We start from the raw sequence: 27,719 nt of genomic DNA on the forward strand, positions 1-27,719 counted from the left end.
TGTAGTATTTCCAACCACAGCCCTTACACTATGTGTAACATAAGCATGTGCATATGATTCAGAAGAAGGTATTTCCACATCAAAGGGTACTGAAATCAGTTCAGTCTGGATGTGGAAAAATATGTTTAATGCTGGATTAAATGTTCACTTTATCAACAAATTAGATTTACACCTTTTGGGAATAAGATTAGACACAATTCCACCATCGGAGACTTTGCAATTGCTTGAAGCACCCCTCTAATTTTAAAGCTGCAGTCCAAGTAATATCCTACGTGTTTTCTTTTTTTTTATATAATAAATCGGTTCTGTACTATGAGAAAATAATTGTAGCATTAAAAAAAAAAAAAAAAAAAACCCTCTAAATTACATTTTTAATGTATTATAATGTAACATGCATTTTTTCTTTCTATAGCAACCATTTACAAAGTCACATCCTCTGAAACTGGCTCTGGCACACCCATTTTGAGCACTGTCCTCTCTCTAGCAGTGCACAATTGTATCTAGTGACTACCTGCTCACATGATCTTCCCCTCAGAACTTTGAATTTTTGGTCCTCTTCTGCTGCACTGACAGCCATTTAGCGAACCCAAGCCAAATCTTCGCCTATCGGCGAGAACAGATCGATTGCCAACTTAGCTAATTATGTATCATTGTGTGGATTGTATTGAAGCAGCTTGGTCTGATGCTTTAAAGTGTCTGCCCTGTAACTAACCTTAATCGGTGGAACAGAACAGCTTGCCTAGGCAAGTAAAAAGATCCCCTATAGTACAGCACTCGCCAACATGAACGTATATGAGTACAATTAAAACTTAACCTTTAATGGTTGATACAATATACAATCAGTGGGTGGCCAAATACAAATATACAGCACATAAACAACCTATCACTGATTCAGTAATTGTAATAAAACAAATGTTAAATAGATACTCTCACTCTTTTACAGGATAGGCTTAAGCATATGATAGGCTAATTTCCAAAATGAGGTAGGTGGGTTTTGTGATGGCTCAGGGTGTTGGCTACCCAGGGTATATGTAAAAGCTGTATGGCCCAACTGCAGTAAGTGCAGGCCTACTGGGTAGGTGTGTCCGCGCTATGTTGCGAGATCTATCTATCCCACGAAGACAGGACCCACACAGCTGATGAGAATCGTGTGTGCACACTATGCATCAATGGGTTTAGCAATTTGAGGTGTACCATAGGTTGTAGGGGCACACAGATGGCCCGTCTTCAACGTAGGAATATTAACATGCATACCAGGTGATTGGCATGGTATAGTGCCTGTTGCATCCAGATTGTGCTGCCTATACAGTATTTTGGTAAAAAGACCCCCACTCCCCCCCAATACATATAAAAAGATCACCACCCAAGACCATATCCTGTACAAGAGTGAGAGTATCTATTTAATATTTGTTTTATTTCCATTACTGAATCAGTGATTGGTTGTTTATGTGCTGCATATTTGTATTTATTCACCCACTTATTTTATTTATGTAACGGTGTTTGTGAACCGGTCTGACCCCCCCAATCTCACATTGGCCCCTGTGGTCTAACCAGTCCCCCATTACAGTGTGTAGTGTCTGGTGGTGCACCTGTTGGCAACAGGACTCCTGAGTCTCCCGCATGATGGTGTGTGGGGAGGACCCGTCCAGACAGGCAGCTGAGGTAGTGTGCTGAGTCCTACCTATTTCCAGTGCAGCGCCTCCACCTCATCAGGGTCCCTTCGATCACTTGGGGATGGTCCTGGCGAGGAACTCCTCTGTGGTGCTCCTCTCTGTACAATCACTCCACACATGTACACGAGAGGGTTTTCAATTAAGAGCATCTTTATTGCGTGAGGTGGGCTAGCTGCCCCTCGCAGTAGTATCTCTAGCCCCTCATGATCAGTAGTACCTCCCTTTGCAAGGTGTAATTCTCCTTTAATAGGGATTCCCTATTCCCGCCGGGATGTCTTTACTCTGTGCCAGGTCCCTGGACACAGTTTTCTTATTCAGCTACTATAACATAACTCTTCTCCTCTCATACACAGAACTCTGGCAGGACTAGAACTAACTTTTAGACACAGTGCTGTGCCTTATGTACACTCTGGAAGCTGACACACCTCTGACATCACTAACCATGGAGTCAGAGCCGGTGACCACTCCCATCCATACACAGGGCACCTCACCAGGGTGTGAGGGCAAACCTCCATAATTACTGCTGGCATGCCCACAACTTACCAGGCCTTACTGTCAGCAGGAGAGATGACTGTAGCCATTTTACATGACCGCTACATTTAGTATCAACCATTTAAGGTTACGTTTTAATTTTACTCATTTATATTCATTTTGGCGAGTGCTGTACTATAGGGAATCTTTTTACTTGCCTAGGCAAGCTGTTCTGTTCCCCATACCCCTGGCACCATCCATTCAGTACTGACAGTAGCAAGAGCTCTCCTCCACTCCCTTCACCCCACCTATTATTAACCTTATTCTGTAAAACAGATTAATGGAGTTGGGGTACCTTGAAGTAATGCTATTCCCTCCTCCAAATAACATACTTTTAATAATTAAAAATAACAGTGCAGATGGAATTATGAGTATGGAAAGATTGACGGCAATGCTAAAGCAAAAAATGCCGCAATTTTATATAACCTGGGAACCCTGGCCGGGATCAGGTACCCCCATTCTGACACAAACTTTATCGCAGTACTAATCCCCTGTCCTCCGAACCCCCAAAGCTCCCCACCTCTGCTCCTCCTCCCTCCCCCCTCCCCCCCCCTCTCTCTGTCCAAGTCGTTCCCAACTATCCACCCCCCCTTCATCACCCCCTCTCTTTTTCACCACTGAAAATGGGAAAATGGACTATTGTGTGTCATCAACTCTCCCCATGCTATGTACATGTACCGCGCCGTATTCCTAAGATGGCTTGACTGCCAATGTCTGTAATATGTACCAATTCGCTGTCTGGCACCAATAAAGGAAAAATATTAAAAAAAAAAAAAAAAAAAAAAAAAAATAACAGTGCATCTCAGACTTTGAAAATGCAAATGTAAAAATAGATATTTGTAGGACAAGGGAAGTAAAAAGCGTAGTCTTGTGGGCAGATATATACTATATTGAGGGGACCCGGTGAGCACTAAAATTGTTAATCTACTATACCTGATGTGCTCTTTAAGTACAATAGGCTGCCCTAGTCGTGTTTTTGCTGTGTAAAAAAGTGGTCATAACTCCCCAAAAATTGGCATATTCCAGCAGCAGGTGATGGACATCCCACCGGATTGCAAGGGTCTCTTACACCTACAATTATACAAGTCTTTCACTCCAAAACTGCTCATCGTATTCACTGAAAGACAACTGAATGCCAAAAGAATATGGTAAATTAAGTGATTTACTGACTATTACACACAGGTCCTCCTCCCAGCTTGTAAACAGTTTTTGTATGTACAATATTCAGTGCTGTACACAGGATTTGCAGGCACAATTCATGTCTGCTCTGTACAATATAGTCTTTGGTGCCTAAAGAACAGAAAATAAAGTGACTTGCCCAAGACCACCAATGGTTGGGTCACAAATCGGGTTCCCGAACTTTCAAGATAATACAATTATTACTAGGCAGCTTGTTCTCCCCCCATTCTCTATACACATACTGTAGCAAAACATGTACATTATAAATTAACAAAAAATACGTTTCTGCAAACAAGAACTTCACCAAAATAATTTTTACACTATAAGTTATGAACCACCATTAGAAAAATTATACTCCAATCTGATTTAGAGATTTGAATGTTAACATTATTGTGCTGTAGACTGCAAGGTCTTCCCACAATCATTATTGTGATCTTCTGATAGACTTCCCAATCCCTTGTGATAGATCCTGAGTCATTTCCCACTGCATTTTGCACCAATGTTAAGCCCAAACACGGTCTTATTCAATGTGACACCATTCCAGAAGCCTTCTGAGTCATAGGCAGTAACTTTAAGCAAGTTCAGTGCTGTGTCATGGTTGGTTAGTCAAGGGCTTCATCTCCTTGTTCTTCCTCTGGAAAGTGACAGCTGCAGGCATCTTCCTCTTCTGTGGTTCTTACAATTTGAATAGGAACTAAATGAAAGCGTAAAAAGGCTGTATTAATGCAACCATCCACGAGCTAGCTTGGCAAAAAAACTGGTATCAATAACATTTGGAAATGACCACTAATTTTAATTTTGTATTACAAATGAAGAATATTATTGGCTTATAGATCTGCAAATGAAGATTTATAGGTTTAAATTTTTTGGAACAAGCTGAAAAATTTGGCATGTCATATGCAATTCTCTTTAATTTTTGGCCTGTTTTAAGATTAGAATCACATTTTAAAGCACCAATCCCACGTATCTGTGTTCTTATTTTTAATATAGATTTTGCAGGATGAAAAGCAGAAGGCCCTTCAGAGCAGTCTCGCTATTTTTAACTTTGGGGACCTCCACCCCCGTCCAGTTATCAAGTTACTTATTTAGTTGATGGAGGTGTCTTCCATTTTAGGGAAATCAAAATGGTCTCTAAATCTTGCGATTCCCGCGTGCCAGTTGGTGGCTGCAACTTTATTGTGGGGGTTCTGTTGGATGACCATTTAAATGTCCAAGAAGAAGTGACACTCGTGTCTAAACGGGTAAGTAACTCAGGAGCCGGGGGTCCCAGAAGCTACAAATAAAGCTGTTGAGCTCTGGAGGGCCACTGGTTTGAATTCTGTAGAAAAATCAGGAACCCAAGTGAGTGGGATTGCTGCTTTAACTCTTTTGGTGCCAGAGAGATGAGCAGTGAATTACGCTGCACAGAGGTTCCTTATTACCACTTGTATAAAGACCTATTTTTTCAGCTGGTATTGTTATTGAATTAACAGTTAAGAATATTGCCTCCATTTCACTAAAACAAAATGTAATATGAATTTAGAGCGAGGTTTCCCACCTGCAGCTATTCATGGGATTGCAATGAGAAGATGATTCAAGACACCTGACACAGATTATGGGATGCACCTGGACTATGAGTTAAATCACCTGGACTGTTATTTATTGCACTGACTATATAGAGAGGACCCTTATGGTCCAGACACATGCCGCTCCTTGACAAAGGCTACCGTGACAGCCGAAACGTTGGACACTTTATTTGGCTTCAATAAATGATTGCATTTAGAAAATCCGTAGAGCCTCTACTCTTCCTTCCCTGTGTTTCCTGTACCTGCATTGCAGCGGGCCTTCCCTGTGTCTCCTGTACTTGGATTGCAGCGGGCCTTCCCTGTGCATCCTGTACTTGGATTGCAGCGGGTCTTCCCTGTGTATCCTGTACTTGGATTGCAGCGGGTCTTCCCTGTGTATCCTGTACTTGGATTGCAGCGGGTCTTCCCTGTGTATCCTGTACTTGGATTGTAGCGGGCCTTCCCTCATCAAGTTAGAGAGCACCGATATGAGTATCTCAGATGTATTTTTGATTTTTGGGGTGCAACATTTCCCCTCATTAAATTCCCATTATTCATTAACATTTTCAGGTCTATTTTGATTATACACAATATTTTAACTTCAAAAAAGGTAAGCAGTGTGCTAAAATGGGGCACTAGCATCTTTCCATTAACAGATTTATTATAACCAAATTCATATCTTTTATAAAAGGAACAGCTATACATGCTTACTTTTCTTGAATTCATTTTTCATTTTCTTCACACATTTTCGCAAGTTCACAAGCCCGATTACGACCAACAACCCGACTAATACGGCTGCACCCACGATAATGTACATTGTGGCCATTCCATCTGGGTTCTTCTCGGGATGTCCTAAAGCTTAGTAGATTGCAGATTTATTAGAACAAATCAAACTACAGTAAATCTAACGAGTCCAACTTCCCTGTAAGGTTGAGACATTGTACAGGAAGGTATATCCATATTAAGAATGTTCCTTTCTAACCATTACAATTATCTCGGTGCTGGATATTCCTACTGTAAGGGCCATATTTACAAGGTAGTGCTACTCCATATAACACTTTCTTGGACCGAAAAACAGCTTATTCAAATCAATGGAGAATTCCATTGTTATGGTTATTTTTATTCAAAAATCTTATGGAGTAGCACTGCTTCGTAAATATGTCTGACCCACAAGGGTAAAATCCAAGACCTCATTTTAGCCTATTTTATCTCTCCTCAAGGCCTCTTTGCATTTAGCGCCAACTACATTTAGATAGAGGTATCATACATACGATTTGGATGTACAAACTGGATGCCGTTTTATAACGATGCCAAATGTGTGGCGTTGTAAGTAAGGTTTGTAGAAGCGGAAATGGAGAAGCTAGAAACAAAGCTACTAAAGTATACATTTTTACGTTTACCCATTTCCTGTGCCTGTAAAGTATCCAATTTTTATTAGAATATTGGTTTAAAATGAATGCTGCATGTCAAATTGTAATAAATGTACCTGATCCTAACTGTCCCAAGGCCAAAAAGAGAACATAGATAATTTCGTTGAAATACAACTTGTTTCAGCACCGAGCTATTTTTTTCTCCTTCTACTGTCTGTATTTCACACCCCTAGGTGATTTCAACCTAAAATTTACCTTTTATGTAGCATGATAAAGATTACTATTCTTGTATCAACAAATACTCACTTGTTATAGCTGTGACTGTTGAAGACATGGTGGTGGTTATCTGTGAAGTACTGGTCGCAATATTTACGCAAACCACATTAGAAGTACTGGTTCCATTAACCAGAATCTCCGATCCTTCAGCAGAACAGCTGTATAGTTAGAAATATCGTCACCAGTTTTGCCATGAACACCACCTTTGCAGTAATGAATATGTGTGCAAATAACACAGTTTTTGTCTGTCTTAAATAGGTCCTTATAATATAAATAGCTGATGCATGTGTTATTTTTTGGTCGTCTTCTAGAACTTTACCATATCGACAGTAGAAATTCTGCTTTGTTTGCAAACTAAATTATGTCAATACCCACTAATCTTTTTTGATATATTACTCATTATTTTAGCTGGGTGCATATGGAATGCTTAAAATTATGCTTCAGTATAAAATCACCCCACTAATTTATACTGAAGTGTCTGTCTCCATATTTACTATGCGGTGCTAAGGCACATTACGACCGATTCACGTGAATGGTCCGTAAGGTACCTTACAGGTTGGTACCACTAGGCCTGTAATGCTCCAAGTGAAGAATACAATAAAGTGTAATATTTTTGTGTCCCACTTTTCATTTTACATATGCTGTGTTATCTGTCACTCTACGGCTCTAAATGCTAGAAGAGAGAGAGAGAGAAAGAGAGAGAGAGAGAGAGAGAGAGAGAGAGAGAGAGAGAGAGAGAGAGAGAGAGAGAGAGAGAGAGAGAGAGAGACAGAGAGAGAGAGAGAGAGAGAGAGAGAGAGAGAGAGAGAGAGAGAGAGAGAGAGAGAGAGAGAAAAAAAAATTGGGACATTTTACTATATATATATATATATATATATAGCCTGCCCTTCCGGCAGCTATTTCTTTTTCTGGGCCTTTCCTCTGTCAGTCCTGTTAGTGCAGGCAGTAGAAAGGTTAATTCCTTCAGTTGGCCTGTATGTGTATTTCAGCCTTGAATATTGTATCAATATTCGAGGGCGGGCCTGGCAACTCTGAGGCTGTCAATCTAAGGCCTCGTTCAGGGTGCCAGCTGCAGGACTCGGAGGGAGGGCGGGAGGGAGGCAGTGCGGCAGTTTGCTGGGCGATCTGTGTTTATCCCCCAGCAGACTTTTCAGCATTGGGGAGGGGGCGGGGTTACACACCGCAGGGTAAGTATCGAGGTTGCAGTCATGAAATCATTCTGAAGAATGATTTCATTGGCTGCCTAGGTCCCAGTGACGCTGCTGCAGCTCCAAAAAATGAAATTTTCGTTTATTGAAACTGTAGTCAGCTTCAACTCCTGGCCTTGGAGACAGGGCGGTTGCTACCCTGACAACCAGTATTCAAATTGAATACTTTGTTTCTCACGGCAGCACGCACGGCAGTACGCCCTCCCTCCGAAGCCAGCACCCTGAACGAGGCCTTAGGGGTGGATTGATTGGAACGCCCCCTGGTGTGTGTGGGCCAATCTGTATACGGCTCTGTCTTGTAATGAGTCAGAGTTAGAGACACTCCCCAAGGATGTTCAAATTGGGACATGCCTCCTAAATTAGTTAGTTCAGTTAGAGCAGTTAGACAAGAGAGAGAAGAGGTCTTGTGAAGAAACTGTCTCCCCCTTCCCCCATGCTACCAGGGGAAGGGAGGGGATATCATGCAGCTTAGGCCAAGAGAATAAGAAGCAGGAATGAGAATGAGTAATGCATGAGAGAAGTGTTACTCTGTGATGGAGCTTCTAAATAAAGAGAGAGAAAAGACATTGGTGTGTGGATTCATGTCTCTGGGTATGAAGGAGTGTCAGTGGGGGTCCATCCCCTGAAGATCATCAGGAGATCCTCACTGGCTGGAGGCACAGCACCATCAGAGATCAAGGTAATCTGTCCCCCCCCCCCCCTGTTCCCTGTCCTGGCCCTCCCCACACCACCGTGGAGCCCTCAGCCCTCCTGTTGCCAGCAGGTTGCCGCACCTAGACCGCTTGAGGTAACCAGCAAGGAGCATGCCCCCCATCTCATCTAGGGGGTGGGGTTATGATAAAAGGGTCACATATATATATATACACACACACGTTAAAGTTGTCAGATGGCACTCACATATAGTGCTTGAATTAGGTGCTTGTCCCATAGAGAGATGTATAAATAAAGAGGTGATTGTGCCAGTTTTTCTTCAATACACCCATGATATAGGATTACTTTAAGTACTGTCTCTTCTTTGCTGTGGTGTCCTGGGATACAAGGTCTGCCTGGTAAGGAGCGCTTTATTTTTATTTATTTTTTACCTGAGCTTGGATCATTTTAATACGAGTATTCTCATACTCCTATTACTCAGTGCCACAATTATAGTGAACTGTGCACGTGCATTTTGTTTTATCACAAAAATAGTACTGTACTTACCTAGTCCATGGTTTACAAGCACCATCTGTTCCAGGCTTAAACATTCCATGTCGGCAATCCATGCATTCTAGTGTAGATATATAAAAAAAAGAAATGATGTAGACCCCTTATCTATTTGCAATGTTTCCCAATCAAGTAGACAGCCAAATAGGAGCTATTTCTTCCTTGGTCTACTTTGTCATGGCATCAATATTTGTTCCTGCTCTTCGGCATTCTCAAAATTGATCGTAATCTTGTTTGTCTTAATGTTATAAATGAATCATTAATTCAATGTAAACAATAATACTGTTAAAGAAGCAGCAATGCTTATGTGACCACTTCTAAACTCTAGGAAACGTTCAAATGAAATACCACACGTATACGTTATGTGGGCGACATAATGTACTAAAATATTAATGCGTGCGGCTGCATACATCTCAAAACTGCCTTCTGTTATTTATTTTCTTTATATGGTGTTTTTATACTAAAGGGCCTTCTAATTACTTGGAGATATGCAGAAAGGCTTAGGTGCCTATCAGTACTTAGACCGAGCAGGAGTGTGACGCTTGTACAGTGCAGTGCGACGCTTGTACAAAGGAACAATAATTTGAAAGAAAAACATAACTATCTCATTGAGAAGAAACCATGTACCAATGTGCCTCCAGTTTAACATGCTATAAACAACTTGCTCATCACATTTAACATGCGAGCAATTAAGGTTTTCTTTTACACATGTAACCAGTAGACTATTCATTAGTTGCAATATGATATGCAGAATGATACCGTAATATTTTGATTATGCCAGGGCCATACTGGCAAAAACTTTCAGAAATATTGTAGAACCGTACACCTCTATTTCATGTAAATGACAGGTAGAGTATGACGGTTTTACTGCATTTATTTCCCGGTGGGGTGGATTAGATTGTGCCCACAAATCCGAACACATCCTACTCTTCTGATTACTGAGTAATATTAATATAAAACATCCTTCTATCTCATGTGAAAAGTAATAAAAATGAAGAATGATAACTTTTATTGAACCAACAATAGTTTGCCATAGTTTGAGCGTTACAGGTTCTGTACCCTAAGAAAAGCTCGAAGATATGAAAGTTTTTACATTGCAAAGTAAATAAAAATACGACTCGTGGTGCATTTGCATGTCTCAGACAGGTCTGCAACCCTGTCTTTCCCCATTATCACTTAGCGAAGTGTTTCCACTGCAGCCAGGGATTCTGGGTAATGTCATGATGATGCAAATGAGCACAATGTGTCACTCTGCTTCTTATCCATTTTAACATTGAACGCTATAAGCTTATGCCTGCCGCATTACACAGCTTTTCAGCACAGCCTGGGTTAAAGAAGTGCATACAATTTCTTGATCCAAAAATGTTATCCTACTATTTCATTTATCTCTTATATTTGTTGCATGAAATAAGGGACAAATATGACTACTAGCCTCTTTTGTCACATTAACCCAAGTTAAGATCAGCAGTCACATAGACTATTTATTTGTGATTCCTTCTGTAGGGCACTATATAGTGATTACACTTTTTTATCTTCTGGATGTGAGTGCTGCCTCTTTTTGCCCGACGCAAGGACGGCAATATATATATATATATGTAGCGGTCATGTAAAATGCCTACAGTCATCTCTCCTGCTGGCAGTAAGGCCTGGTAAGTGTGGGCATGCCAGCAGTAATCATGGAGGTTTTCCCTCACACCCTGGTGGGGTGCTCTGTGTATGGCTGGGACTGGTCACATGCTCTGACTCCATGGTTAGTGATGTCAGAGATGTGTCAGCCTCAGAAGCTTACATAAGGCACAGCACTGTGTTCTAAAGTTGGTTGCTAGTTGTTCTGCTGAGAAAGGAGTTCCAGCTCTTGTCAGAGCTGAGGAAGGAGTTCAAGTTCTATCAGAGTGTCAGTTATGTTATAGTAACTCCATGGGAGGCTGTGTCCAGGGACCTGGCACAGGACAGTGATTCCTGCGGGAATAGTGAATCCCTGATCTAGGTGATATACCTATCAAAAGGGAGCACTGGCGAGATGAGCGGCTGAAGATACTCCTTGTGGAGGGCAGTTGCCCTGCCGTGTCAATAAAGATGAGTTCAGCCAGAAACCCTCTCGTGTATCTATCTGGAATGAGTGTACAGAGAGGAGCACCACGGAGGAGTTCCTCGCCAGGATCATCCCCTTGCGGACGCAGGGACCCTGGTGAGGTGGAGGCGCTGCACTGGAACTAGGTGAGACTCAGCACACTACCTCAGCTGCCTGTCTGACGGGTCCTCCCCACACACCATCATGCGGGAGACTCAGGAGTCCTGTAGCCAGCAGGTGCACCATCAGGCATATTCACACTGTAATGGGGTCCGGTTAGACCACAGGGGCCAATGTGAGATTGGGTGGGTCAGGCCGGGCCAGAAAAACCGTTACATATATAAAATAAAAAAAAATTGTTTCTCGATTACAAATACTTTACCTCCAATAATTTAAAAGTTATTGTGGCTTTTATTTAAAATTATTTGGCTTGCTTAGCCACTTCCTCAAAATGTTATTGACAGGTTTTTTTGATTTTTGTAAAGCGCTGACAATTATGCAGTGGACACAATTTACAGGTATAATCTCATTTTTGTTTATTACAACACATGGAGATTGAGCAAGTTATTCTATGTCACAAGCAGTTGGCTTTGGGATGTGGAATACATTTTGAATTTAAGGAATCTGGGCAACTCCTTAGATCAGTCATATACTGTAAGTCAGTAAAATCTAATTACAGTATGTACATATATTCTTACTTTCTCCAACATGCTCTTGACCTTCTGGACAGGTATTATTGGCACACTTCTCGCAGTTCGGTCCAAAACACTTCTTGCCTTTGATACATTCACATACAGCATTCTTGGTAGAGGTGCAGTACTCCTTATATTGAAAGATTCCTTCAAAGTAAAAACAAATTGTTAAAAGAAAATCCAATATTCGTTGTTATCCCTGCCAAATATGTTCTTGGTATTATGTAATAAATTGTATTTTTAAATAGCGCTATGTCCCAGGATGTTGAGGAGGACGAGGTGAGCCGCCAACCTATCGATCAGAAGTGGGGGCTGCAGACATCCAGAGCTTGTCCTGACCCATTGTGTGCAGGAGGAAGAGCCCCGCAAAAGAAGAGTACCCAGATGGCCGTCCTAGAAGTCATGGCCTGACTTCTGGAGTTGGCTGGCTGTGCCCCCCTAATCCACTGTGCCTGAGATGGCTGCCCAAGATCTGCACCATTCCTCCAGTCAGTGGCCCTGAGTAAGGGCATGGTGGGTCTTCCAGGGGTGAATCACCATCAGCTACAGGGACACCCCAGATCCAGAGATACTTACTAGTTTTTCTAAAGGTATTTAAATCTCTGTCCTATAGGAAGCTTTCCTATTGACCTGTGTGATCCACAAGATTTGGTGATCCCTTTTTTTCTCCCGGAGTAAGTTTAAAATTAGTAACTTCACCACTAAGAATCTCGGGAGCTGAAAATAGTGTGGTTCAGTTTTGGAGGCCCCCCTGGTTCCAAATGTAGTTAAAAAGTTGTTGGAGACAATGGGGAAAGTCGGGAAATCTGGCGCATATTATGTAGTTTTTTCCCCCACCAAAAAAATGATGGTCTATGATTTAGAGCCTAGGAGTGGAAACCCTAGAAATTAGATTTTTCATTAGACCCGGTTTGTAGGGTCCTCTAAAAAACAACTTTTGGTTTTGAAGAAATATCTGTAATACGAACAATTGTAATGGAGATGCTAATGGAGAGTTTTATCTCATTTTTAAAAGCATAACACTAAAACGTTTTACAAAACATGGGACCCCTGGACGGGGGGGGGGGAGGAGGGGGGAGCCGGGACAAATTCTCCTGGGCCTGGAGGCTGTGGGGGGCTAACCTCTGGCCAGGCCCCAGATTCCCAGGGGCTGGCAGCTCTGCGTCCAGTGTTGCTGGGCCCCAGCTTTCCCCCCCCCCCCGCCCCACTTGCAGCAGGCCCCTCTCGGCTGCTGTTGCGGCCTCCCGAGTAGGCCCCTGCCTCCTCGACAGAAGTTCGTTGGCAGGACTGTGCAGCTTCGAAGGTGCGTGCCATTGTGGAGGGGTTGTGATGCGCAAGGGGGGGATGTGCAGGGGAGTATTAGGTGTGTGATGTGCAGTGGGGTTGAAGTGTGTGATGTGCAGGGGAGTAGTATACGTGTGATGTGCAGGGGTGGTGATGTGTGTGATGTGGAGGGGGAGTATTATGTGTATGGGAGAGGGGTGAGGGAGAGAGATGGAGGTGTGGGATAGAGGTGTAGAGGAGATAGAGGGGGGAGTCTCGCAAAACCGCCAAAACTAGGGGTGAAGGGGGGAGAGGCCTAGTGGAAACTGTAGTTCGGTGCCCTAGGAAAGCTATCTGCGGCCCTGCCCCTGGATCAATAGGTAGCTGGCACAGTTGTTGGAAATTAGGCTGTAGTATTTTGTCTCTGAAATTAATGTAAATCTGTTTTCCACGTGGAATCAAAATATTGATTGTAACGCTGATAAGTGACTCCTTATCCCACCCCCATATTTCTTTTTTCCCTTACTTTTTTCTTTACCTCCTCCCGCACCTCCACCCACACCCTGCTTAAACTTTTAATACAAATTGAGATGAAATTCTGCTTTAATTACTTTGAGAGGGAGGCATGAGATACCTTTGAGAATGTGTCCGCATTGAAAAGGAAAGCATGCACTGAGGGGACCTCAGGGACCTTATCACCTACTAAGCGGTGATAAGACCATGCTCTGAGCTGTAAGGTGCCTTTTACAGCTGCACGGAAGTAAATACGACCCAGTGGGTTTTATGTGCAAGTTACAGCTTGAAGAAAATTTGTGCTGAAACATGGGTGGTGTTCTCACTGCTTTACATGTTCACCCTCCATTTACAACTGAGGCTGTTCAGTGAGGACATTTAAAAAAAAAAAAAAAAGTCTGCAAACACTCCATTATCTTGACATTTTTGTTTACTTCAAAGTTTTTACTTCAGATTTAAAAAAAATAATAATAATAATAAGATTTCCCCCCACTCCCCCCAGCTGTTTAGTACTTTAGATAAAAGGTATTGTGTGAGTGTAGGCGGACGCTCACAGAGGTATGCAAGGGAGTCTGGTTATAGTGAAATTAAATAAGGCTTTTATTGCGCCTGTTTCCTTAGCATCGGGAAACCATCCAAACAAGGGGTAAACAAAGCTTCTATTCACTTGGGAGTATACTATGCAATCCACCACTCCCTTTAGATAAGCATGTCTCCCAGCCCCAAACATATAGCATGAAATTAACAGATATAAAAAAAGTCTTATAAATGAAAGTCTTATCTGTTCCTTGTGGTTTGGAGGGAAAATCTTCTTTGTTCCTGGTTGCTACCTTTTCTTCAGGATTTGTCAGCATTCAGGTTTAGAAGTTTCCTCTGTGTCTTGCAAGCAGCGTCTTCTGGTACAGTAGACTCAAGACGTCTGTCCCCATGTCAGTCTCACAAGTTGTGAGAGTAAGGGACAATCTCTGCTTTGTCTCCAAGTTCAGCTCAGGTGTGAGCTAAGGAGTCTCCCTTCCTGTCTCAAAAGACAGGCTTTTCTAAGCAATCTAATCAGGCAGGTGGTGTTTGTTAATTGACTACCAGCAGTTAACCACCACACTGCTGGATTAGAGGCACATTACCTGAACAGGGATAACTCCCCTGTTACAGTGAGATTAGGACATAGCTAGTGTTTTCCCTCCTGGAAACAAAATTCTTTAGCCCCATTAAATATCAGTTGCTATAAACCTGAAAATGTTCCAAATTAGCCCTTAAAACAAGGCTTATACATGCTCATTACATATATTTTGTTTGATAACATGCATGTGTTTTGTTGCTGTTGCTTTTGCTTGCAATCAGTTGACTAATTAAGAATTCAGTCCATAAAACCTGCATGATTAATAGAATCCGTGTTTACCAGCACCACAAAGCTAGCAGCTGTTTTACAATGACTGTAAAGTCTTGCAGAGGTATTGACAAATCAATAGAAACTCCCAACAGGGAGAAAATGGGGCTCAAAGGTATGGGATGCACTAATTAAATGAGAAAAACACTTAAGGATAGAGAATTCTTCCAATATGTTCACTCAGAATTAGAGATATATGCAATATAAGATACACACTTGGCAAACCTATGATAAGTCCATTCTAGAGCATTAATCTTGTGATAAAGCGAAACATGTCAATGTAATTTTCTCCGTTTTTTGTTGTTGCTGCAAATAAATCGTTGTTTCACCCTCTTCACTGTCTCATACGAAGTGGTGCAGTGTCTTTTGGCTTGTTGCCAGTTTCTCTTGGTATTCTCTTAGTATTGACAAATCAGCCGGTGACAATGCCATTGAAAACAATCTCTGTACATTGAGTAACAATGGGGAATTCATGAATTTAAAACTATGAGATCAAGTGACTCCACCCGATTTTCAAGCTTTCATTTTGATGACACATTGATTTAGTCAGTGTTTTCCATGTTGCAAAAGTGACCATGTTTTCATATAAACATAAGGGAAATTATATGGAGACCACTCGTGTATAAAAACACACAATGTTCACCTATTTCAAAGTCCTCTTATCACTTCAATAACACATACTTTTGTAGCACCTCACAGGTAAGGTGTTATAGACAAGTCTTGCTGGTTGTTGTTACTTAGGACTAGAACAGATCTGTTAGGAGGGGTTTATATTCTATTATCCTATAGAGTATGATACACTAATGTTCAAGTCAAGGTTACTATTATTTATATAGTGCCCTTGGTATGGTATATTAGTAAAACAATGGTGGGGTTATATTATACTTTAACCTGTGAATGTATATATTATGTGAAATGCATGTGTAACTAAAAATGATGTATATATGTGCCAATATGTTAATTATAGTGTGTGTGTGGGGGGGGGGGGGTGTATGTTGCCGTCCAACATCTGATTTGAAGTGCAGTATGCTTCCATCAGAGGAAGAAATCAAGAACATTATCTAAGTCCAAGGGAGCCATATCCAGGTGTCGGAGCTGCTGATGAATCCTCTTTGTACAGTGTAAGGCAAGCAGCCAAATGGACTAGCCATTCCAGTCAGATTGTCTTGGATACCCGTTAGAGGCCAGAGAACCACAGGAGATGGGCCCTGTGCTAGTTCAAGGGGTCACTTATTCCAGCTTGGCCAAAAGATTCTACCCTGGGCAGCAGCTTCCTGCCCCTCATAAGTGCAGTGCTCTCAATGAGGGAAGCATGGGACCCTAGGTGGTCCTTAGTGAGTGAAGTTGTGTTTGGATTTGTGGAGAATGACTGTGCCCTGAATCAATATTACTGCTATATTAAAGATTTTATTTTTGCGATTGAAGATTTCCCCAAAAAATACTTTATTTTTTAGTTAAGCAAAAGTCCTTGAGATGCATTTTGGACGAGTCAGACACTTGCAGCAACCGCTAGACCACCATGTCCATTGCCCAGTATCACCTCCCCCCTCCCTTTAACCCTAATTTTGTGGGCCATACTTAGATGTATTATTTAACCTGATTATGTATTTAATTCCTTTTCTGGAGTTAGTACTTCCTCCCCGCTCACCATTCTTCCAATATCTGAAATTTTGCAATATCAACTATTTCTCAATTCAACTTGCACGTAATATTTGTTACTTGTAACTTCCTTTTTACTCTTGGGGAAACACTTTTTATTTTGCTTGCCAGCACTTATAAAAAAAAAAAGCACATATGTAAATTCACAGTGTGATATTTTTGGTCAGTGAAAGACTGTAGGCACGTGGGGACTTTTTAACCTGCCTTTACATTTTTAATGCTTCACAATACTATAAAATACGACAGAACAATTTTCGCTATATTATTTTATTTATTATATATATTTTTTCTAGAGAGCTACTTTAATAAAAATGTGTTTTAATTTTTAGCTCTAACAAAATAAGAATGATTAGGTTGAATGGAGGTTATAAGCCTTTTTTTGGTTAAGGAACCTTATAATTCTATAGTGAATTTCTGCGGAACCCCAACCCTCTCTAATAGCATGGCTGACATCAGATGCATTGTAAATTCTTCTGTATTTTGGTACAATTTTCAAATAACCTGAAAATTGCAGAGAACCCATTATGGATGCCCGGGGAACCCAAGCGTTCCTTGGAATCCCTGTTGAGTTTCAGCCTTATTCAACTGAGTCTGATGCACCACATCACTTAGCGATCAGCCAAAAAGTGCTATTCAAGTTTATTGAGCTTAGCTGGTCGCATTTGTTTACACCAGGTAAGAGTTGGCAGTGCTTGGATACAAGTAAAAGGTGAACAATGACAGTCTTAGAATTTAACATATCCCTAAATATATTCACTAGATTAAAAAAAAAAAAAAAAAAACAGTAAAAACTAATGCAAAGTATCCTGATGTCTCTGACATTTATCATAATACATCATGCTGATGGATTATGAGAAACTTCATTCAATGCATACTTTAAATGTTTCTCTTCCTGTATTCCTACCCTCATCTAACTTGTTTGTTACATACAATGTATAAAGAGGGAACCTTTTCTTTTCTGATGACGCTTGAAGAGAACATAACCAAATGTAAATGTTACAAGGTAGTAAACAAATAGCAATGGGAAAACCCTGCTGGTTTCCAAGTGTCACTATACTGTAGTTATCGTTCCTTTTTTGCAATAATAGAACGCACTTGTCAGGGTGTGTTTTTGCATTGCATCTAAATTAGATTTCTTTGTATGACAATTAACAATGCCATTCTCAGAAACCATATCAGTAAAGAGTATAATAGAGACTGTGTACATTATAAGGACATGAACTGCTTGGTAGATCCCTTATTTTATGGCAGTAATTGGGGCCATGCTGTTGGTTTGCAGGTGCACAGTGAAGCATTGTTCTGTAGCACAATGGCAATACATATAGGCTATGGTTGCTGTGCAATTTTTAAGTGATGAACAAGTTTATATGCAGTATTTCCCTGATGCACCTATATGTTTTTATACCGGATACTGTCAATATATGCTTAACTGAAGTTTTCAAAAAATAAAAATTATACAGTATATGTTTGGTAAAGAAAGAAAATGTGTCTGATTTTGGCCGGATAAAGGCAAAACATTTTTATGTACGTAAGTTCATCATTTCTATTCACCGGCAAATGGGGAAAAGATTCTGGTTAAATCTGTTCAAATCAGGCTAAGTATAAATGTTTTCACCTGAGAAGCATAGATTTGTACTATAATAGCATGTTCTTGTATAGCGCTGTTAGTTTTACGTAGCGCTTTACAGAGACATTTTGCAGGCACAGGTCCCTGCCCTGTGGAGCTTACAATCTATGTTTTTTGGTGTCTGAGGCACAGGGAGATAAAGTGACTTGCCCAAGGTCACAAGGAGCCGACACCGGGAATTGGACCAGGTTCCCCTGCTTCAAACTCGCAGTGCCAGTCAGTGTCTTTACTCACTGAACCACTTCCTCTTCCTGAAATACTGGTATAGTTATGTATTCCTGGTACTATTACAGCTCTTATTATTCTTGAATCCCAATCTATATCATAGGCTTTACCTGAAGAAACCACTTGTGTGAAGGAGAGCGCAAGGGAGGTTCTGGCACAGGGTTAATATAGAAATCAGGGTAAGGTTGGCACAAAGTGAACAAATGTCAGATTATTGCATGGCACAGATCTGTAGTTGTTGTTATTACCCAGTTCTAACTAGAACTCATTTTATTTACACCTGGCTAGCATTTGTACCTAAAACAGCGAAACCATAAAGTTCTCCTGGCTCACTATCTATATAACTGTAGTAGTAGCACCAGCTATACAAAAGGCTGCCTCTTGCAAACCCTTTGTACCCCCCTCGTGTACATCATGTACCTCTGCCCATCAGAGGTCATTACACTCTGCTCATATTACTCGATCTCTCTGCAGCATTCGACACCGTGGACCACCCTCTTCTCCTTCACATTCTCCATACTCTTGGTATTCGGAATAAAGCTCTATCCTGGATCTCCTCTTACCTCTTCCACCGTACTTTCAGTGTCTCTTTTGCTAACACCTCCTCCTCCTCTATTGATCTCTCTGTGGGGGTACCCCAGGGCTCTGTCCTGGGACCCCTTCTCTTTTCTCTTTACACACTCTCTCTAGGTGACCTAAATCACATCTTTTGGGTTTAAATATCACCTCTATGCTGACGACACACAAATTTACCTTTCAACCCCTGACCTTACACCTGCTATACAGACCAAAGTTTCTGAATGCCTCTCTGGAATATCATCCTGGATGGCCATCCGCCGACTGAAACTTAACATGGCAAAAACAGAGCTCCTTATACTTCCTCCCAAACCTGGCCCTGCTACCTCCTTCCACATTACTATTGGAAATACGATCATTCACCCAGTAGCCCAAGCACGCTGCCTAGGGGTTACACTTGAGTCTCTCTCTCATTCTCCTCTCATATTTAAAACGTTTTCCTCCGCAATATCACAAAGATACGCCCTTTCCTCTGTTACTCGACTGCTAAAACTCTGACTCAGGCCCTCATTCTCTCACGTCTCGATTACTGCAACCTCCTCCTGTCCGGCCTTCCTGCCTCTCACCTGTCTCCCCTACAATCTAGACAAAGTTTAAGGGAGTAAACCCTTGGAATACTGTGGCTACCAAAACCGTGGTGGTATGATTATGTAAGCCTGTGGTTGCAGGAGGTAGACATCCTTCAAGTATGAAAGCAATAAGCAACAGAAGTATATCCGTATAGACTAATGCAGGGCGGGGGGCCAAACCGGGGGAAATACCAGCGAGCACGTCCAGGGAAATGCCCAAAGGTAGACCCTACAATCTATCCTAAACGCTGCTGCCAGAATCGCTCAGCTCTTTCCTAAATCTGTCTCCGCATCTCCCCTCCCGAAATCCCTCTCCTGGCTTCCGATCAAATCCCGTATCTCACACTCAATTCTCCTCCTCACTTTTAAAGATTTACATTCTTCTGCCCCTCCTTACATCTCAGCTCTAATTTCTCGCTATGCACCATCCCGACTCTTGCGTTCTTCTCAAGGATGTCTTCTTTCTACGCACTTTGTATCTAAAGCTCTCTCCCGCCTTAAACCTTTCTCACTTTCTGCCCCGCACCTCTGGAATGCCCTTCCCCTCAATACCCGACTAGCACCCTCTCTATCCACCTTTAAGACCCACCTTAAGACATCTGCTTAAAGAAGCATATGGATAGCACTGGATAATCCTGGACACATGATACATAAAGCTTGGCCCCCTGCAGACGTACTTACTAGAATTCCCTCCTACTGTCTCTGTACGTTCTCCCTACCTACCAATTCGATTGTAAGCTCCTCGGAGCAGGGACTCCTCTTCCTTAATGTTACTTTTATGTCTGAAGCACTTATTCCCATGAACTGTTATTTATATTATTTGTTATTTATATGATATGTATTACTACTGTGAAGCGCTATGTACATTTATGGCGCTATATAAATAAAGACATACAATACAATACAATGCTGTGAATAAATGTAAGCCATAACTCCATAAAGTGGTTGCGTTTCTCTGGTGCGGCGGTGATACTGTGAATTTCTAGCATTGAACCTGCCATTTCCACTGCATAACTCGGTCATATGTTCAGGATTTACTTTTCAAAACAATTTGGCTTTAATTGATCTACCAGCAAATTCTGGTTGGTGCGGGTCAAACTTTTGCAAATAATTTCAAAACACCTAACGTTTACCTGAACACATGTCGTGCTACTCAATGTTGATGCCAGTGTTTGCATTTCTCATGTTACCCTAATTTTGAAATGCAGTAATGTGCATCATGTAATGTGTCGCCAGTAGTAAGTTAAATCCAAGTTGTGTGTTTAAATTACCTTCACATCGCTTACATCTATTACAGTTGGTCATGCTGCTTGCTTGGTCCATGTAACTTGTTGGGGGGCATTTGGAACAACTGCCACAGTCTCTATTCAACAGATAAAAACCTATAAGAAATGTAAACGGATAGAATTATTCAGCATTGCATAGGCCATCACATTATTTCATGCTCATTCTGCAGGTAGAGTTTGCTTTTGCATTATAAGATTGCAGCTATTTGTAATTAGGCCAGGCCCAGAAGAGAGATTGTAGGTATTGTTTTCATTGTAGATAGTTCCTAAAGCATATCTGGGAGTAGTTACAGGAAAGACTAGTGTAAATTGACACCAGCGTCTTCCATGCAGTATTTAATAGTTTACTTCAGAAGGAATAACAAACAGGACTCAAAAGTGCCATATCTCTTTCTGTACACCATCATCCATTAAGCTGTTTTTGTTCTGCCCAATATGGTGACCTGTTTGTCCGCAGAAAGGGTCAATATAAAGGAAAGGTTCCTAGTAAGAAAGCATAAGGAGTCACAACTAGTTTCAGGAAGAAAGCACAATCTGAGGAAAAGAAGGTCTGGGATAGGATGACTCGTCAAGAGGCCAAATATGAAGAAGGACAGTTAGGTCAAGAATGTAATCTATTACAGGTGGATATGGTTCGGAAATTCATTTTTCTAAGGCTACCAGAGTAATAGCGCATATGTACATCATAAGAGGATAATAGGACCTTTGAATAACTACTGTAATAACGCTAGGTGTCAGGCAACACGCAGTCAACCTTTAAATAAGCAATAATAACCTATGATTGTGTTGTAACACTGTGGATATATAATGATTAGACGTACAGCCCTACTTGAATAACTCCAAGGATACAGGACTTTCCTATTTTATTATTGCTTTGCTGATATGGTTGCTTACAAATACTACAAACATTGGGCCCTGTTTATTGTTAGGACATCTCTACAGTACCCCTTATCTTTATGTGACCACATACACCAGCCGTAGGAGCACATTAAAACCAAACACTACACAAGTACTAAATATGTTGTTGCATTGGTGCTATTTGAGCTTTTTCTGGAAGATCTATTCTGACATGAGTCAGAGCTTTGGTAATAAATGGGTATCGCATGAAAAGTTACATTGATGTTTTAGTAGGCCTTGAACCGTTCGCCAGTGGTGTGGATTGGTGGTTGAAATTTTACACTGCTATACAGTACATCATTTACTGTTTGGCGCATGTGCTTCTTGATCATAGATACCATAGTTTATAGCTGCAGAACAAATTGGAAGTTGTGCTGGCCATCTTTTTCTTTACAATAGCCAATTCCAGTTGAAACAGATCATTCTATAGGGAATATTTTGATGCAGAATATGTGAATAAAGAATGGGTGACTGGTAGCATAAAAATGTTTGTTTGGAATAGCTTGGTTCAAAATCAGTGAAGGTTCAGGATGAGGAGATTTGGATGCCAAAAAGGAAAAGCAGTAGACTGTAGTAAAGTAAAAGGAACAGGCATCCCGACCAGGCCAATCAGTCTTTGTGAGAGATAAATTACTATAATGTAGAGGATACAAATACAAAATCTGGAAAGAATATTACTTTTATCTGTGTAAAATTATACTGAATGTGTGCGCCCCAACTTCTCGTGCCGAACGTTAAAAACATTCATCACTACTGGAAAGGTGAATTCCGCATTACACAACGGTGTTCCACTGTTTTCAATGGATATATGATATTGTACTTTGCATTGTTCCACCAAGTCATCAGATCACATACAATTACATTTGTAAAGACCATTTTCTGTATCTTTTTGGACAGTATGCACCCTCCCTTTACCGTTATTTTTTTTTAAAAATTGTGCGTGCCCTATTTCTGAATATATATATATATATATATATATATATATATATATATATTTGGAACCGGGGGGTCCCTCCCTCCTGGGGAAACAATATGGCTACCAAATCTTGTGGGATCTATGTCCCAATAGGAAGCCACGTTATTGGTTGCAGCTTCATACTACATTATACCAGAGGCCATATTGGATTTTACATGAGGGAGCAATAGCACCGAAAACGGAATGTATCTGGGGAATTTTGGGTCCCTGCAGCTGAAAATAGAAAGATTCAGCACCGGAGGACCAATTATGTAAATAAATAATTTCAATATTTAGGTGGGTTCAACTTGGAAAACACATTCGGGAAGCAAATGCTACCTTTCAGTAAACACAGAAATATTTGGAAAAACATATGAAAACAAATTATTGTTGCTATACTTTTTCTTATTTCAAAACTGCTCTGTCTAGTTTTATTTTACAGATACTAAATCATTGTAGAGATGTACTCTATAGAGTAGGAATTGGTCTAATATGGGTCCCACACACTACTGCCTAACACTTCAATACCCTAGTTTCACCATTGATATCACTTTGCAAGGGTGTTACAAGGATGTCTTACCGGGATTACAGCTAATGCAGCAGTTCCCCTGGCGTGTGTGGCAGTCATTACTATGAACAGTCCCAATACTCATGAGCACCAGGAGTCCAACTCGCAGTTTGCACAAAACTCTTTCCATGTTGTGATATTCACACACTCCGTCAGGGACTTCTGTACTTCCACGAGTTCCTTCTAGTATAGTACGTCACAAAAATGTATTTCTTTATATATGTAATCAACTGAATCTTGTGGTACCTGATATGAAGTAAACATGCATTATACTATTAGAAAACAGACACGAGTCTTGGGTTACACATGTGACTAAAATTTCTAAGCTTGAGGCTTTAAACATAGGTGTACAGTATTTTACTTTGGTTAGTTCTAATTACATAGATCATGCAGCAGCTTTCCATTATGGAGAAATATTGATGAATAGTGATGTCTTATGACTTATAAATCAACCCAGATCACTGCTGCATTGGAATCAGTGAAGTGTGTATGTATATATATATATATATATATATATATATATATATATATATATATATATATATATACAGATTGTATTAAAGACAAAACATCAGCACAGATCAAACCAATGTTTCGGTCCAGAAAGGACCTTCCTCAAAGAGTGCTAGAGGACAATGGCACCCAGGAGTGTATTTATACCCTTAGTGCACCAGGTGTATCCAATAAGAGGGAGCTAAATCAGCAAGACAGGGAGATCCATGTCATCAGACAGCATCGCTGTCTTGCCCATTAAGTGGAATCGGTTTGCTGAAGCTGCTTCATATCTGAGTGCTTTACTATATTTAATATTCAGTGTGTGTTTCTATGTTTGACCAGTCCTTTTAAAGATGCAGACCAAGCAATATCCTACATGGTTTTTTTTCTTTCAATAAATCAGTTCTGTACCATGAAAAAATACTGGTAGCATTTTTTTAAACAACTCTGAATAACATTTTTTTATATATTATAATGTAACAAGCCTTTTTTGTTTCTATCGCAACTATTTACAGTCACAGATACTGAGTCAATACTCCTCTGCAGCCATTTAGGGAACCCCTGAGCCAAATCTACGTAGATCGATCACAGGAGAACAGATCAATCGGCAACTTAGCTAATTACTTATTGTGTGGATTTTATTGATACACATATTAAAAGGGAAATAAATAAATAAAAACGGTAGCTTGGACTAGCACATTACAATTAGACTTAAACATACTCTGAATATCTCACTGATTATCCTGTATACCAAATGGAATATCTCATGTTTATGTTTATAGAAGGTAGTCCAAGAAAATTCCATATAGTGCCCATTTTAAGAAATGTTATTTAAGCAATATTGCCTTTCCCAGCCGGGTAAGAAAAGAACCAAAGAAAAGGGGTCGAACAAAAGTCCGTATTCCTCTTGTTCAAATGATTTTGGCATGAGGGCAATAACCATCCTGTAACAACTTTACAGGAGCAATCCCATGGCATTTTAGTCATGGTCTCTTCAGGTCTGGAACTAAAATCAATGTTACCCAAAATATTTTCACAAGTTTGCATGGATTTGCATAAGCCTTTACAGAACATGAACATATTGTGCAATCTTCTTTTTCTTTGCTAAACACATTAAACCACTCAATATGAAACTATGAAAAGTATGTATGTTCTCCTGTAAGCATTTTTCAGAATGTCAGTAATACTGTCTGCTTACAGTAGGTCCTGTACATGCCATGCAATTTGCAGCCAGTGGGACACAATGTAGCAGGTAGAAGGTACACATTTATAGTGCTGCTCTGGGCAGGTGAATGTGGAATGTAGTTATTCAGTAGGGCTAGAACTCTGATATTGTACAGCAAGCAATGCTGTCGTTTTTTTAGAGGAGAAAATCTGTGGTTCTTAACCCTTTCCTCAGAGCTGCCAATGTATGCCAGGTTTAAGAGGCACCCAATGATATACAGTATCACACACACACAATGCAATGTGTTGGGTAAATATCCATAAGATGTGGCCTGTCAGCCTGGTATAATTTTTGAGAGGGAAGGGGGGATGGGGGGGGGGGGGGGGGGGGCAAGAGGGGAGTTCCTGCGCATAGTAGTTGTTTAGTAACACGGTTTAATTAATGAACCCCACTATGTTGACCTATGACTGTTTCTGTCAAACAATTGGAATTATATGTATTGCATAGCAGATTGGTAAAATTGAGTTAGTTTGCTACTGTGTACACAGCAAGACTTCGTGTTGTAACTTTGTTGCTGGGCTCTGAAATGAATGGGAGTAAATGTGTGCTAAAGCTCAGCAACCTTCTGTGAATCTGGGCCAAGTATCTTAACTTGCAATGCTTTGCTGGCCCCTCTTGCAGTCAGAGGGTTAATACCGCAAATAAATTAAACTGTAGAACATATAGTTGTTATTGAGCAAATAGTGCTGTACAGACAACGAGAGAGAGAGAGAGAGCGAGAGAGAGAGAGAGAGAGAGAGAGAGAGAGAGAGAGAGAGAGAGAAAAAGAGAAAATGAGAATGAGAATGAGAATGAGAATGAGAATGAGAAAATGAGAATGCAGTCGACTCTGATGAGTTCTGTCTTACTGAATGAGGTGCAGGCCGGGAGTCCTCTGTTGCTGAACGAGGTGCTGGATGTGGGGAGTCCTCTCAAGAAAGCTCCAGGATTTGGGAAGTCCCAAGCTCGCGTCTCTCTCAGTAATTACATGTCCTGTATCATGCATTATTCTCTCAGCTATACCGATGTGTGCTAATTTGCGATCATTTAAATGTACGCTCTGTTTTTCGCAAGTAATACTAAGTGACGGACTTTCCCAGAGGGAGGAGCCACTAGCTACAGAAAAAAAAAACCCATGAGAAGGCGAATACTAAAGGTCGTGGTTATGATGAGTCAACACCCCCTCAGCTGCAGACCCCCATACAACGAGCAACAGTCATAATACACAGAGCCTGAACCCTGGCAAGTGTTTGTATTCTTGTTCACAAAATTCCATTAGTACTGTCCAGATATAACTGCTTTCTACAGCCACCTGACCATAGCAGTTCAAACATGCTTTCCTGGAAATTAAGGGACTCTTGTATTGTCATAATATAATTTGAATATGTTCTTGTCCCAGAAATTTCCCATGTGAAGCAGGTTTCACTTTTTATCATTATGGTTTTTTGTAACGTGTTAACGTGTTCTCATGTATTTCTTAGAAAAGGTTAACAGGGACCGTTTTGTTGTTGTTGTTGTATATTAGTTTTTTTCATTTTCGGTAAATGGATAAATACTCACTTTTTTTTGTCAGCAAATATGAGTGGGTTATGCAAAATCCCAGATATTGCGGGGCATATGTAGCAACAACAAAAAGGGGGGAGGGACAGGAATTCTAAAACTTCTGGTGTGTGTGTGTGTGTGTGTGTGAGTTTTAGAAATGACAGTACCAAGGTTACTGGAAGCTGTTCCAGGAGAGTAATAGGATATCAATGAAAGCGGATGATGGTTAGATTGTGAGAAATTGGAGAACAACTATTCATAGTGACAAGGTGAATGACTCATTACTTAGGTTAAGGTAAGTGAAGAGATCCATTAAGTGAGAAACTGCAAAAACGTTTATTTTGTAACTATTACCTACCTTCTTGTAGCCTAAAACTTTTTCTTTTAGCCTGAAGGCATTATAGTGATAATATCTGGGCAATTACTGTACTGTATGTGCTGGATATGTCACTTAAGCCATCTGGTCTTAGGACTTTACATATGGATATGAATAAAGTTTTCTCCCCATTTCATTTGGTCTTGGAAAAGTTATATAGTGTAAGGTTTCCTAAGTAGGGTTTACCATGAGATAGTGGCCAGCTTTTAATTTTGTTGGCCAAAAGAAAAACTAAAAACCACTTCAGTATGATGACTTGAAGCAGGGGTCTGCAAACTTTTGTTCAGAAAGATATCAGAGCATATTGTGCTCTAGGAAACCGGTGCTCAAGAGTCACTCACAGATAAGAAAATAAGGCAGAAGTTCCGCTGTATAGTAAGAGAACACCCATCAATGGGTAATAGTACTCACGACTTGGCAAATGTGCTGCTGGAGAGGTGGGGAGCGCCTGGTATAGCAAATAATTGTGGCACGCCTTACATCAAGGAGTAATCCTCGACTGGCACATCTCTCACGGCACTGTTGTGGTGTCCACGCCTCCCGCGTTGCTAAACTCAGCTCTGTAGCGGCTCTCACAACTCCGCGTCACAGCCAGAAGTATTCAGCGTCAGAACCCTCAGACCTCTCTGCCCAAGCTGCGTGATGTCATCTCTCTCAATGGATGAAGTAAAGGTATGGTGGCTTGCAGTTGCCAAATAAACACAGCATAGTGGATCCTTTGCTTGGCGTGCTCCCTGGTATCTGCATGCAGTATATGAACAATTCCCCAGCAGGGGACAAACCAGTGCACAGCGAAGGGATGAATGAATAATCAGAGGGATTTATTTAGATAAAAA

At 40.9% G+C, this 27,719-nt stretch overlaps 1 protein-coding gene across 4 annotated transcripts; it reads right to left on the bottom strand.

Moving 5' to 3' along the window:
- Window positions 1-3,348: 3,348 nt before the first annotated feature.
- Window positions 3,349-26,057, bottom strand: TNFRSF9 (TNF receptor superfamily member 9). Of its 4 annotated transcripts, none has more exons than XM_075605025.1 (8): window positions 25,835-26,057; window positions 23,279-23,449; window positions 20,832-20,942; window positions 11,751-11,891; window positions 8,979-9,045; window positions 6,604-6,731; window positions 5,639-5,785; window positions 3,349-4,077 (listed from the first exon to the last, which is right to left on the bottom strand). In XM_075605025.1, exons 2-8 carry the CDS (start codon window positions 23,394-23,396, stop codon window positions 3,986-3,988), a joined length of 804 nt encoding a protein of 267 aa, XP_075461140.1. In that variant the 5' UTR covers window positions 23,397-23,449; window positions 25,835-26,057; the 3' UTR covers window positions 3,349-3,985. The 4 variants fall into 4 exon arrangements, with proteins under 4 accessions (XP_075461140.1, XP_075461142.1, XP_075461139.1 ...); XM_075605027.1 differs by having other exon boundaries at window positions 5,639-5,779; window positions 23,279-23,512; XM_075605024.1 differs by having other exon boundaries at window positions 23,279-23,512.
- Between the last annotated feature and the right edge of the window lie 1,662 nt (window positions 26,058-27,719).

The sequence above is a fragment of the Ascaphus truei genome, chromosome 6 (genome assembly GCF_040206685.1).
Source record: "Ascaphus truei isolate aAscTru1 chromosome 6, aAscTru1.hap1, whole genome shotgun sequence".
NCBI classification, from domain to species: domain Eukaryota; kingdom Metazoa; phylum Chordata; class Amphibia; order Anura; family Ascaphidae; genus Ascaphus; species Ascaphus truei.

Coding starts and splice junctions, on each gene's coding strand:
- TNFRSF9 (XM_075605025.1), bottom strand. CDS start 23,396: ATGGAAAGAGTTTTGTGCAAACTGCGAGTTGGACTCCTGGTGCTCATG. Junction 11,892..20,831: donor TAGATGTAAGCGATGTGAAG/GTAATTTAAACA, acceptor TTTACTTTGAAG/GAATCTTTCAATATAAGGAG. Junction 4,078..5,638: donor GAAAAATGAATTCAAGAAAA/GTAAGCATGTAT, acceptor GCTTTCATTTAG/TTCCTATTCAAATTGTAAGA.